Below are 14,639 nucleotides of genomic sequence, written 5' to 3'. Positions count from 1 at the left end.
ACGTTGACAAAATCCGATTAAAAAATTGTGATAAGCCATATTTTGTATTTATTTTTCTTGGTTATCCGGAATCCCTGAACTCTTCGCTGTTTCCTATTAGAGTTGATTATTGTAAGATGCATTTTGGAGATTATACAGAATCGACGTTGAAAAATCTCGCATTCAAAAAATAAAACCTTTAAATTCCAGTTGGGTCTCTAAAATTGTATACAATGTCTTGCTTAAAGCGATGATTATAATAAACGAATGTAGGATGCATGGGTTCGTATAGTGGTAGTGTCTTATTCTTTATTGGTTAAGATTTCTTATTGATTGGCTACCAGTGCATTATTAAGTTAAATAAATTAATTCAAAAATTGAATACAATAAGGAAATTCATCAAAATTACAGCAATAAATCACGAAAATGCCTGCCTGCTTGGCCGGGTAGTTAGCGTATCCGCTCTCCGCCCAAACGGCTGCAGGTTCGAATCCTGCCATGGCATGGATGTTTGTGATTGTCTTTCACGTTCATACAAGTGTATAAGTATTCCCCCAAGATGGATTGGGTTACCATGGGAGAAGTAGACCCAAAAACCTTCCGTGGCGGGAGAGGCCTTTACCCAACAGTGGGGAATATATAGACTTTTTATAAAAATAAAAAAATAAATTAAAAATCTCACGAAAATTGTGAAATAAATAGTCTTTCGCCTCCTCCTTTTTTAATTCATTTTTATACACATAAAGTAACTATAATTAGGTGAAAACCATTTAATACCATCAAATAATAGGAATAAAATAAAAACCTATTCACTGTCTTTTTTAAACAAAAAATACCGAAGTAAAAACCAATAGTAATCTTAAGAGTTCTCATTTTGGTTACTTGGTATTGTTTTTCTCTTTCATTCACTACCTGTTCTCTATTATTTATACAAATATTAAAGAAAAAGCAAAAGAAAGAAAGTCAAACCAAAGCTTTGTGAAACTAAAAATGTAGAGCATTACTAATTAAAAAGTGGTTCACGGCTTTTAAATAATTGGTCTGTCTGTAGATAAGTACTGTAATGCTTTCTCACAGAAAATAATTGAAATTACGATATATTTTATACTCTTCACTGTGTCATATTCTGCGGTAAGTATGCTTACTGGTGCTCAGTATTGTTTTTCGGAGATTTCTTAGAATAACTACTAAATAATTTTGAAATTGCTCGACTAGTAGGAAGGGTTATGAGAAATACAGAGAATTGAGAGAGAGAGAGAGAATTGATTCTTTAGTCATTTTTTTAAATATATTTTGATAACAGGCTTAAAATTCTGTCAGGTCAGTGAATCTTGAATGAAAAGCAGTAATAAAACCTATTAGTATTTCTGGTGTGGTAGTGAGGATTTTAGAGAAGTTGGTAGGAACTCGTATACAGAAATGGGTAGACAATCATTCTATACTCTGCAGGGAACAGCATGGGTTTACTAAAGGACGGTCATGTTTTAGCAATTTGCTCATATTTTATAACAATGTTACGGCCGAGTTGGATAAAGGGAATGGATACACTATGATAATGTTGGATTTTTCTAAGGCATTTGATAGGATACCACACAATAGGCTGTTGCCTAAACTTGAGAATATGGGATTGGAACATAATCTATTGACTTGGATCAGGGGATGGTTAACAGACAGATATCAAAAAGGGGGTATACAGTGGGTGTGAATCTGCCAGATTTAAAGTAACCAGTGGTGTACTTCAGGGTTCAGTCCTTGGGCCATTATTGTTCAGTCTATACATTAATGACTTCAAGCAGGGTCTATCATCTGATTTGCAATTGTTTGCTGATGATGCAAAGATAGGCAGGGCAATCAGGAATGCTACTGATATTCAGCAATTACAAAATTATTTGAATAGACTGGAAATCTGGGCAAATGAAAATGGCTATCAGTTTAATGTTAGTAAGTGTAAAGTTATGCACTTTGCCGTGATTAGAGATCCAGCGGCATATTATATTAGCGGGGGTTATACTAAAGAAACTGAAGAGGCAAGGGATCTTGGTGTATTGGTGGATAAGAATTTAAAGTTCAAAGGTCACATAGCAAAAGTTGCAAATACAACTCAGGATAATTTCTATGCTGAAGCGAACCTCGACATGTAAGGATAAGGAAGTAATTTTGCCTCTTTATAAGGCTTTGATAAGACCACACTTGGATTACTGTGCGCAGATTTGGTCTCCCGGATTTCAAGGGGATAAAGATGCTGTGGAAAGGATGCAAAGAAGAGTTACAAAGATTATATCCGGATTATGGGATTTAGATTATGAGGACAGACTGCGAGTATGTGGATTACAGACTCTCTGGTTAACAGGAGAAAGAGGATAAAGGATATGATAGAGGTCTATAAACTTTTGAACGGTGTTATAGCATTTCAAATGATGAAATTTTTCGTTATATGGAAGGCAGGGAGAGAAAATTGTTAAAATTAAATGGAATTTCGCTAACTTTGTTGTATGATAACATAATTTTGAAAGTAATTAAGGATAGATGAATTGACAATTATAGATTCTGATTATTAGTGAATTGCAGTTTTTCAGATATCTCAGAGGGCATATCACAAAAGTCCACAAAATAGTTCAAAGGCTTATTTGGATTTTTAAGAACATATTGAGAAGTAAAGATAAGGAGGTTATTATCCTTCTTTATATGGCCACGATCGGCCATAACTTAGCTGTTTTGCATAGAATGGGTCACCTGGGTTTCTTGGGAATCGAGAGGTGGCGGAAAGGATCCAGAGACGAGTGACGAAGCTGGTGGCAAGTCTGGGGAATATTCCTTATGAGAATTCATTGAAGGTGTGCAGGTCGCAAAATCTACTGACAAGCGGCAAAGAGCGGCGACAGAAACTTATAAGTTACTAAAGGTTCTATGAGATTGATACAAAGAAAGCTTTCAGTATATGACGAGTATTGAGAAAACTATAGGTCACTCCTGGAAGTTGTATAACAGTCGGTTAGCAAGAGCGTTAAGAGTAGATTTTTTGCTTTGAGAGTGGCGAGTGACTGAAACAGATTGTCAGAGACAATTCCGAGTGCACTGATTGTGAATGAGTTTAAGAGAGGCACGATTGGTATTGTATGTACAAAGGTTAGTGAGATTCCCCGCGATAAGTCTTCTGACCCCATGAATAATACCCTATAATAAAATAATAATAATCTCCATAATACACACAGCATTCTTTGTGTCGTCTAGTCATTGCTGCTGCCTTAACTATAGTTTCATCGGTTAAAAAAAAAAAAAAAAAAACTTTAAGCTAGCTGTAAGAAAGAACGTTTGTGATTAATTTATAAAACAGTTGTTTTATAAAGTATAGCTTCACAGCTTTTCCCTGCCGCAGGCAAATGTATCTTTCGATTGGAAAAGACCTGCGTTCGTTTCTTGACGTAATGAGAGGAATCTTTATATAGGCTTTTTCAGTTAAAGGTGTGTTAACTGATCTCTTAAGGGGATAGCAAGATTTTTTCTCTCGGAAACTCAGGTTTTTCATCCCGCGTTCAGACAAATCGGCCATGAGAACACACACGCAATTTACAGAGACAAAAACAAACAAATACTGTTGGTGGTGGTGGTGGGCGATAGATGGCGTTGATGGTAATAGTGTCTTTGTGTTGTAATTGGAGAATTAAGTAGTAGGGAAGAGATTGAAATTCATGTAGCGGAGTCATTGGACTCCTTGGAGATGTCATGTTATAATAATAATAATAATAATAATTATAATGAAGAGCCAAAGGCTTCCGGCGACATGAACTTATTTAAGTTACCTACTCACTGATGAGACCTCAAAAAAGGTCGAAACCGGTCTGGGTAGTGACCTAATAAAAAAGCGGCGACAAAACCACAATAGCCAAAATGTCACAGCGAAAGTTTACATCCAATAACTCAAAATTTTGTTGTTATTTTGCTGAATGATCTAATTTTGAGCAGTGGTTAGTTGCCTAATTTTTTTCTTTTTCTATTTTTTTTTAATATTTTTAAAACTTTAAAGACAACTGTGAATTAGAAAAAAAAACGAATGAAGAGAAAATTAATAGCACCGTGGCACTTAGAGTTAACTTCTCACAATGAGTGTTTGCGCATTGAAGGCTTGAAGTAGCTGATGCTGTATGTGGTCGTTAGAGAAAGGATCCCTGCCACGTTACCCCCACTACGTTATCCTCACTAGGTAGCAGTTTGGTGCGGTCTGCATTGAATGCAGCTCCAGCGTTGAGTATACCAACCAGTACCAATACTAGCCCTAGACCGCACAGCACACTGACTTTTGCAAAATACAACTATTGCTGTAAAATGAATTATATAAAATGCTATCGAGAAGTATTGTATTACAAACAAGAAAATGACGTTTTTTAGATAAATATATAAAACATTTAAGAACGGCGACAATAAAACAGGAACTTTCATTTTATACTGGGGGGGGGGGGGGGCTGCAGCCCTTATGGACGAGCCGCCACTGATCCCTGCTATTATTCCGTGCAATGCAGTGTGGTACCCTTCGAAAACATGTCAAACTTACCGTGAAGATTCAGAGACTCCTCTGTTTGAGGGTACAGCAGTAAAGCAGTTCTGCATGCCATGAGATATTGCCATGGACCGAACCGATGATAATCCATCAAGAGGTTTCGTGATCAGCAATCACAATCGTGCTACCTAATCTACACCGCACCTGGAGGGAAACGAGTAGTGTTGTATGTTCCGGAAACTTGTGGAGACCATGATATGGCAAAGAGGATGTTGCATTCTATATGGATAACATATTCAAGAGTGTCTCTTCTCATTGCATACTCTTCTCTTTAATGAAATTTTTTCTAACACAAACGAAGTAGACAGCGGGAAAAAAAAATACTACTGGTACTATTAAAACCCACCTTAAGAAACAAAAATATAAAGACATAGAAAAAGTTTAATAGAATACCAAAAGAAATAGAAACATAAATGATATGCACACAACATATGGACTTTTAGACCAAATCTTCTGTTTTCAGCGACCTCAAATTGCAACTACAATTGTACTTAAACTATCTAGTCATCTCTCTCTCTTGATGATTTTTATGTCTATATTCTACTGGCTCTTCTTTTCCATTTCTGCTCACCAAGGCGATGAGAAGCTGATAAATTTGTTGTAAGCAATAATCCCACTCAACACAAATCCGTTTTTCTGCCAGACTCGGTTTCTACATTCACAACACTTGATATTTTCTCGCAATTCTTCTTTGAAGCATATTATAGAGGTCTCCTCTTCTTCCCTCTTGATGACTGAGACCAAAATTGGATCTTTCATATGGGGAACCCCTTTTCCTCAGTTAATCTTGACTACTTTGGCATTAAAACACCGTTTGGGATGATATTTTACTTCCTTTCATGCCAAGACTATTATTTTCACTCTAATACTACTACTACTACTACTCACTTTGATGATATTACAGTATTATTTTTGCTATAATGACGAGCATCATGAGTTCCTTTTCCCCCAACAGATCTCTGCCTTCCCTCTTTTATCATATTCAGTAATGCCCAGATCCACATACAAGCCTCTCCATCTAAATATTTTGGTATCTTTTTCCACTCGAGAGGTTACCTCTTACCTACTTATATTATAGTATCTCAATTTTTCCCAAGCCTAGCATGTTGTTCTCGCATGTTGTTTGCCAAAATCGCCCCTAATTTTTTATGCTGTTCAGAAGAGGACAGTTTGACCAGCAGATGACCACTTCATTCAAAATTTCCACCTACTGTTCAAACCTTGGTTTTCCAACAGGCATGCCAATGCACTCCTATGAGAAAAAAAAACAAAAAAAAAAAAAAAAAGAGAGGAAATTATAAAATTTAGAATATTCTAAGTGGCTTAAGTCAAAAGCTCCAGCTTCATTTTCATTCCATTGATTGTAATGTAACTTTATCTATAAATGGTATGTGGTATGTATTCTCTGTCCAGTTTGCTTTGACGGATGAAAACCGAATTTCCGGGAGGAAAACCCTCCCATCACTATATAAAATCGACTAACTCACCTGAGTTGAAAAGTCGATATAAAGATTCTTCATGTCCCAGAGCCCCCTGTAAAGGAACGCAAATAGTGTAGTAAATAGAAAACAAGCCAATGCCATGCATTTGATCAGAGAAGCATTTGATGTAGCAGATGGATATAATCGTATAATTAGAACAGCTGATGTTCAAAGGATGAATAGAATTGTCTAATCAACGGTCTAGTTGTCAAATAACTGCACAGTATAACGAAGAACTGTACTGAATGTATTGCGTATCAGACTCTTGGATTGAATATAATGGCAGAAGACCAAACTGAGACGAGTAAAGGAACATCAGCTTTGAACACGAGAGTACTGCAGAAAGATTCCATGATGTATTATTTCATTCAAGTAGAAATGCACGAACCTATCGTGTCAAAGCCGCTTTAGGAATCTCTCTGCTGTCCATTCTCAGTATGTGAACAATCCATTTACATCTTCGCATTTTTAAAAATTTTTTTTATTTCATTGGTGATACTTTTTTTGCGCAGTCAGCTTATATAATTTGTCATACATAGGCCAATTATCGTTTGCCATACATAGGCCAAAATATTTTTAATATTTTGCACAGACATTTGGTTGGAAAACTATTTAATTTAGCTTCCTGTTTATTGGTCAACTTCTATGTCTCTGATCCATATAATAATACCTCCTTAATGTCCTTTCTATTGAAGATCATCATTTTAGTTTTATTATGGTATTTTGAAGATTTCTATATATTTTTTTTAAATTTTCTGAAAGCATTATTAGCTTTTGTCAGTCTTTTTTGCATTATATCCCTGTCAGTTCCACTTTCAGTATGTACAATACATTTGGTCCTAAGTCTGTAAAATTCTTAATTACTATTGTGCATCCTTAAATTATGTCGCTTTTCTATTTTATGTTTCTTCCACCCATTAAGTTGTTTGCAAACCTGTAGTACATCAGTATCCCCTTGGAGGGCTATGGATTTTATTTATTTTTTCACTTTTTATATTTTTTAACATGGTTCAGCAACCCTGCTCTACAGACAAAACCTGGAACTTTTTCATGTCACTTCAGACTTCCAATCAGCGTGGAGGTAGTCTCACAGTGGGCGATGAATTTTATCTTCCGCTTAAAGACAATCTCAAGTATCCATGTTCAGGCTGGATTCAACCCCCCCCCCCCTCCCACAGCCTGTTGGTTGGAGAGAGAATACATTAATCACTCGGCCAACCAGCTTCGCGAACTTGGGCCTGTTGAATGTTCTTCTTGTCTAACATGTTACAAAACTTCATTTCTTCTACTGCAGTGCTTTTTAAAGAAACCTAAATATACAACACTTGGTTCCAACATTCCATACAACTCTATTTCTAGTTTTGTATAGAAATGAATTTTGTAATTATAGAGAATAATATCCATGCTATATTTTGAAATCACAAAATAAAGAAGTTATTGAATTCGTTTTTTGTTCACAATTTTTAGATCTTTTAAATGATTTATAGCTTTTTTAAAGTGAATATTATAGAGCAACTGATTTTTTCTCTCCTCTCTATTTTGTGCTTTTCAAAAACATGCAGCAGAAAAGTTGCAGTTTCCCCTATCAATTTTTAATGAAACTTTAATTCCGTAGTACAAGTGTACTACGAAATGGGAGGGAAGTGTAAACAATCCGGATGGAATTTTATTTCATTTTATTTATTTATTTTTTTACTAACATTCAGCAGATTTCTCTTGAGTTTGCAAAAATCTGGATCAAATTCTGCCATAAGTTTGCGTCACCACACACCATAACAAACTCGCGCTGTTCTAGAGGATGCAAGTATTCATCAAAGGGATGCGACACAAAATAAATAAATATAAAACAAAATAGAAATTTCAAAATTAACACTAGAGGAAGCGCGATAGGCATATTGTGCGAAAGGCAAGGTATATTGTGCCTCTTATAAAAGCGCCGAAATCAGTGAGAGTGAGGCATTTTGTCAGTGAGAATGGGGTTGTTCGCTGAGTCGTGTTTTGTTTTGTGGTATGCTTGGTTGATGGTGAAGTTTTGCGTTTGATTGGAAGGTAGTAAAGAAATGGTACTGCCCATGAGGTTTTACTAATATCCATCATGCGATATATTCAAGCCGACAAGTATCGGGTCTGTGAAAAAAAAAAAAAAAAAAAAAGAGTCGAATATGCAACATTTTTCGTGTATCATTGTTTTGATATAAAAACTAAGCAGGTTAAAAGTCGCAACCCCTCCCCCCCCCCGAAAAAAAAAAGGTTGGTCTAATCAAGAAATAGTGATGGAATCAGTTGACTGGCAATATGAGCCTCGAATTTGATAGGACTAAAACGCGAATATATTTATTACAATATGTTATTATAAAAAAAAAGTTTTTTTAATTTAGAAATATATATTATACTAAAAGTACTTTTTGGTATTTTAATTTTTTGTTATATAGGAATATATGAAGTAGGGGGTCCTAAATAATGTTGGAGCTCAATGACTCCCAGAAACATAAGGAAGACCATGGTCATTTTCACTTCATTAATCATATATATAAATTAATTCAGTTTTAATTCAGTATAATATAACAAGCCTGTCAGGCTAAAAATGTTTATTTAGATAAATTATAGCTTTCCATAGTATCTAATTTCTGTTAGCAAAAATTAGATGTTTTGGTCAAAATAATTCCATAATTTTGCTACATAATAAGTGAACTGTATTTTAATATGAAAGTGAGAGACAAACATAGGCTTCAGCCAATCAGAGATTAAGTTTTTTTTCTCTCCTTTCCTGATATACCTGGTGAGTATCTCAAAGGTTGATTTTTGCAGCCTCACTAACTTATCTTGAATCAACACTTATAAGGCACTAGGGAGCATTTCTAGTTCCAATGCTGGTACACAAAATATAATGACCTAATGGAGATAAGGAGTGACTGACTACTTGTTCACATCGAGAACTTTGCTTAGGGTTGTATGGAAAATGTCTTTATCTTCATTAATGGCAGAATTTTGGTAGAGTATTCCAATTCCTTTTGTCTTATAATGCCCGCATCGTATTGTATCATTTGCTATTTATGGAAATTGGATAACAATTAGAAAAGTGAACTTTCATATAATCTCTTCTTTGAGGTAAACATCTAACTAGCATTATCTGTTTCACATTGAAAGTTGTCAAGATTTCAATCTTAATAATATATATAAATTAATTCAGTTTTCAGGAGAAAGAATAGCTTCCTGCTTTGTCCTCATTTACTGTGTATTGTGCTTGCATGCACGTGTCTTGTTTCTAAGTTCCTGTGAAAATGGCAATGTAATGTTGCCGAAATATTGAAAGTGCATTAAAATTTATTTTAATGTATATTCTATTGTACGTTGTAATTTCCTTAAGCTATTTAGTAAGCATATATAACCAACGTCTAAGCCTTTCCACGAGAATTCAGTTTTTAGTCGTAATGAATATAAAAACTTGTTTCTCCATTTAAAAAAAAAATGCATTTTTATTCTTTGTTCCTATTTTAATCCACATGGCCATTTGGGCAGTTAAATGGTATTTTATTTTAATTTTAAAAATCTTAGCATTTGTTATCTTGCAGTTGCAAACACTGTTGTGCAGAGCTTGTGGGCTTGGGGTGTGATCAGAGACAGTGAGAATATATGTGGGTTCGAAGTCCTATCCTACTTGTATAGAGAGATTCTACCTTAGAAGACTTGATAATTAATTTTCAGTGTAGTTTTTCAAAATTACAGTGATAATTTAGTGCATAACCCATCATTTTGAGGTACAAGAATTGAAGCTCCTTGAAGGGAAAAGTTCTGTTCTTCATTTTTCTCTCCTTGCTACATGTGCTACTACAGTAGCAAGCAAGCGGAATAAATTACCACTGCCTATTTGATAATAAACTACTAATGAATATACTGGCTTAGTAGATAAGAGGGTGGCTGCTGGACAGATATAAAAAAAGTGGTATATGGAGGGACATAATCGAGCCAAAAACAGATGACTAGTGGTGTGGTGCAAGGTTCGGTGCTTGGATTGCTGTTTAATTTGTACATAAATGATATAGGAAATAACCTGAAAGGAAATATTCAGTTATTTGCTGATGTGAAATTAGGTAAAATAATAGCTAATCAAGGCGATGTGAAGAGCTCGCAGGATGATTTAAATAGGCTATCAGTATGGGCAAAAGATAATGGGTATCAGTTTAATGTGGAGAAATGTAAAGTGATACATTTTGGGACAAATAGATTACAAGCTGTGTATCACATTGATGGCACTGTACTCCAGGAAATAGATGAAGCTAGAGATTTAGGGTGGCGGTAGACAGAGTTAAAGTTTAGAGGATGTATTGGTAAGGTTGCTAAGGTAGCCCACAAGATTGCTTGGCTATTGAACACATTAACAAGTACAGATAAGGAAGCTATTATTCCTCTTTATAAGGCCTTGATATGTCCACACTTACGGTGCTCGAGTCTGGGATTTTGGGTTTCTTGGGGACGAGGAAGTGTTGAAAATTCAGAGGCGAGTGACCTCTGAGACAGTGATGGTATCTGTGGGGTCTGAAGCCCAACCTTTGTTGAGAGATTCTTCCTTAGTAGACTTGGTAATAAAAATTCAGTATAGTTTATCAAGGTGAGTGGTCTATAGAATCTTCTCTATGAAGATAGATTGAGGGTGTGTGGATTGCAGAAGTTGGTTGATAGGAGAAAAAGAAACATTTAAGTTGCTTAAATGTTTCTTTTAAGTTGCTTGATAGAAACATTTAAGTTGCTTAAAGGATTTTATAGGATTGATTCAGGGGAAATGTTTCAGCACTTGGCTGGAGGGGCCATAACAAGGGGTCATCCCTGGAAGTTGAATAAAGGTGTGGTTAGTAGGGGGTGTGAAGACTAGATTTTTTGCTTGGAGAGTTGCGAGTGGAATGGGTTGCCAGAGTCGGTTGTGAGTGCTTTATCTATTAATGGCTTCAAGGAGAGGTATGATATTGTACGGACTCCATGGAGGTGCCCACACTATATTATTATTGTGTGGGCACCTCCATGGAAGTGCCTACACAATAATAATATAGTGGTCCCTTGTACTACTGATACTGGACATCACTGTTACTGATACCGGCATAAATTACTTTGAGAAAAACCTACCCCTCATGTGCATGTGGTCAACACCCTTACTCAGCTTAAAGTTCACTGCCCCCCCCCCCCCCCCCAGCTTGTCCTGATAAGCAACTTTCCATGGAAATGTTACTCATCTGACTAAATGTGATATTTTACCATAGCTTTATAAAGGGGCAAGAATATAGTAACTTCTTTATTCCCACATATTAGTACTCTGTTTACACCACTGTTCATTGTGAAGCTATCAGCACTTTACACTAAGGCCTCTAAACTGCATTTAGACTATCATCCAGACCTTCCATATAAACAGCAGTAACCCGTGTGTGTGTGTGTAAATTGAAGAGTAGAACAGCAGTAATGAATGGCATGATGGAAAGGCCACATTTGGACTACTGTGTGCAGATCTGGTCACCAGGATTCCGTGGAGATGCAAAAGTGGTGGAGTAGATTGAGAGAGCGAATGACAAAGATTGTGGCAAGTCTATGAAATGCTCCCTATGAGAATAGATTGAATGCCTGTGGATGTCAAAAACTAGCTCAGAGGCAAAAAAAAAGAGGAGACATGATAGAAGCATAGAATTATTAAAGAGATTTTATAGCAAGACTTTTTTTCAGTTCATGACAGTACAAAGAAAAAGAACACAGGATGACCTATGGAAATTGTAAGAGTGTTATTAGCAAGGATGTTAGGATCAGATATTTTGCTTGGATGGTGGTGTATGGTTGGAATGGATTGCCAAAGGTGGTTGTGAATGCTTCGTCAGTGAATGAGTTTAAAGAGAAGTTTGATAGGTACTGCATGAATAATCGATCTTCCACAATGAATCTTCTGTCTCCATTGAAATACCTGCATAATAATGATACTTGTCTGGCATCTGTTCAATAGCATGGAAGCAAACCTATATCCAGCCCACTGTAAAAATAAAATTAAAATAAAGGAGATAAAAGTTAGGCCTTAAATTATCACAGTATTGGCATTTTCTTAATTCTCTTAAACTTATTACACACACACAAAGCTGCATTTCATCTCCCCCCCCCTCACTTTTCATAATACCCAGATTTCCACATAATCAGATATCATTTCTTGGACCGACTTACACCTTTAGCCTCTTTTGAAACAAGTACATTACATCCATAGTTGAGATAGTTAGATATAAAGTGTAAGGACAGCAGTGGGCCTAAGCACTTTATTTACACTAATGACAGGAGTATTCAGAAAGAGTATCAAGGGAAGGAGTTTAGACTTTGGTTAGTTCATACTGGCCAAAGGTTATTGGCATTAGTGAGACATGGCTGACAGAAGATTGCTTTGCATCTTTAACAGAAGATGATATAGTTAGTGAGATACAATGTGAAGGATATAGTGTTTTCAGGAAAGATAGAGAGAAAAGAATGGAGAAGGAGCAGTGCTGCCCCGTGGGTAAGAGGCGCCTTTGTTAAAATTATATTTCAGCACCCCCCCCCTATAAAATAGAATTTACAAATTAAAATGAAAATTTCGAGAAATTTTTATCTCTTCTTCTTTGGCACTACAGCCCCATGTAGGGCCTTGTCTTCCCATTTTTGGGTTTCATAACTTGCTACGAGGTGGGGTCATTACCCCCCCCCCCCCTTAACCATGTGTAATTATCTGTGAAGTGTTGTGTTCTTAAGACCCATTTGCCTGCTTTGCAGAAGAAAAAACCCCAGATAAACTGGGGAGAAAAACCCTGCAGGCCATGCCCAGGACCAACTAACTTGACTATATCTGAGAAAGATCCTTAGCTCCTCACGTCGGCGACAAAAGAATTGAACACAGGACACTCCTTTCCCAGACATATGGTTGAAAATGCAAAGCCGCTAGGTTAACCTCGTGAACTCTTATTTATTTAGCATATAATTATATGATATATGTATGTGTACATAATAGAGCATCTCAAAAAAAAAATTTTTTTTTCAATTATCACAAAGTCAAAACAGTTCAAATCTGCTTTGACATGCCACTCATGAAGTAGTACATCAAAGCAAAGTGGCTAATTGGTTGAGTTTACTGTTCATTTTTTTATTGCCTTACTGTTTATTTTAAATTCTGCAATCTATGTAGTAAAGTTGTACTTCATGAATAAGAGCACTGTATAAAAATTTACTATTATTTATCGTCTTGAAACAGCACTCCTACTGATTAGGCGCTTTTGTATGGGGCACAACCTACACACCCTCATGGGGTAGCCCTGGGGAGGAGTATCATTGATAGCTGATGAACTACAGCCAGAGAGTAGGAGCAAACTGCTGGTCAGTGGAAATCAGCAGTTTTCAAATAGCACATTTGAGACCATCTGGTGTGAAATAGTGGCCAACAGAACAAAATATATAGTTGGTTACTTCTATAGACTAATGGATGACCAGTGGTATATTTGAGGGCTCAGCCCATGGGGGGGGGCATTGTTCAATCTGTACATTAATGATATTATGAAGGGTCTAACAGGAGATGTGCAATTGTTTGCTGATAATGTGAATATGCAGGGTAATCAGGGATGCTACTGATATCCAGCACTTGCAGAATGATTTGAATAGGCTAGATATTTGAGCAAACAAAAAATGCTGTCATTTTAATGTTGGTAAGTGTAAAGTTATGCACTTTGGCATGATTAAATTTCTAGCAGTATATTATATAGCAGGGATATGTAGTAGGGTTATGCTACAAGAAACTGATGAAGCTAGGGATCTTGGCATAATAGTGGATAGGCATTTAAAGTTCATAGGTCACATAGCAAAAGTTGCAAATACAACTCGGAGGATAATTGCGATGTTGAAGGGGGGGGATGCTAGTAAATTGGTAGTGCCTTTGACCAGTGGTATATTTGAGGTTTGTTTAATCTAAGTCTTGGCTCTGTGTTACACCCAAGGGGAAATTAAAGAGAGTGAAATTAATTTCATTGCATTACAAGACTGATGTAGCAAATTGCTGACTGATCATATCAAGAATGATAATCAGGGTATTGGAGAAGTCGATCAAGAGGAAAATGGATAGACAGAAATGGGATACTGTATGTGGGACAACATGGTTTTGTGAAGTGGAGGTTGTGCCTCAGTAACTTGTTCATGTTTTAGAATTCAGTGACAGCTGAGTTGAATAAAGGTAATGGGTTTACAATGATACTGTTGGACTTATGCAAAGGCTTTTGACAGGATACTACATGGAGGTGGATATAGGGTTGGTGAGGTGGATATGGAGGCTGGTTGATGGAGAGATACCATACTGCAGTTTATTCAGGAATAGAAGGCTTGTGACTAGTGGCATACCACATGGCCCTGTTCTTGGGCTGCTGCTATTTAATTTGTACATTAACAATATGGGAAAGGATTTTAGAGAAAATATTCAGTTAAATGCCACTGATGCAAAACTGGGTAGAGCAATAATTAATAAAGATGTTAAAATTTTGCAGGATGATTTGGATAGACAAGCAGTCTGTGTGAAGGACAACAGATATCAGTTTAACGTGGCAAAGTGTAAGGTTATTCTTTTCATCCCAAAATGCATACTAGCTGGGTAC

The 14,639-nt window shown here is 36.3% G+C and overlaps 1 protein-coding gene across 7 annotated transcripts in view; it reads left to right on the top strand.

Moving 5' to 3' along the window:
• Positions 1-14,639, top strand: part of LOC150110090 (uncharacterized) — a 232,993-nt gene that overhangs the window by 99,034 nt on the left and 119,320 nt on the right. Inside the window, exon 1 of one of the 7 annotated variants that reach the window (XM_090391283.1) lies at positions 8,928-9,006. The exons of 5 other annotated variants lie outside the window; for them this stretch is intronic. In XM_090391283.1, the coding sequence (XP_090247409.1) occupies positions 8,968-9,006 (39 nt within the window). In that variant the 5' untranslated portion in view covers positions 8,928-8,967. Of the gene's footprint in view, positions 1-8,927; positions 9,007-13,692; positions 13,704-14,639 lie in introns of those variants that run through there. One more of the 7 variants, XM_090391307.1, reaches the window with a different exon arrangement.

This window comes from Typopeltis vanoorti, chromosome 1 (genome assembly GCF_054136105.1).
Source record: "Typopeltis vanoorti isolate ZY-2024b chromosome 1, IOZ_Tvanoo_1.0, whole genome shotgun sequence".
In the NCBI taxonomy this organism is placed as follows: Eukaryota; Metazoa; Arthropoda; class Arachnida; order Uropygi; family Thelyphonidae; genus Typopeltis; species Typopeltis vanoorti.
The sequence above is the reverse complement of the archived record's forward strand: the minus strand, read 5'-3'. Positions and strand labels throughout refer to the sequence as shown.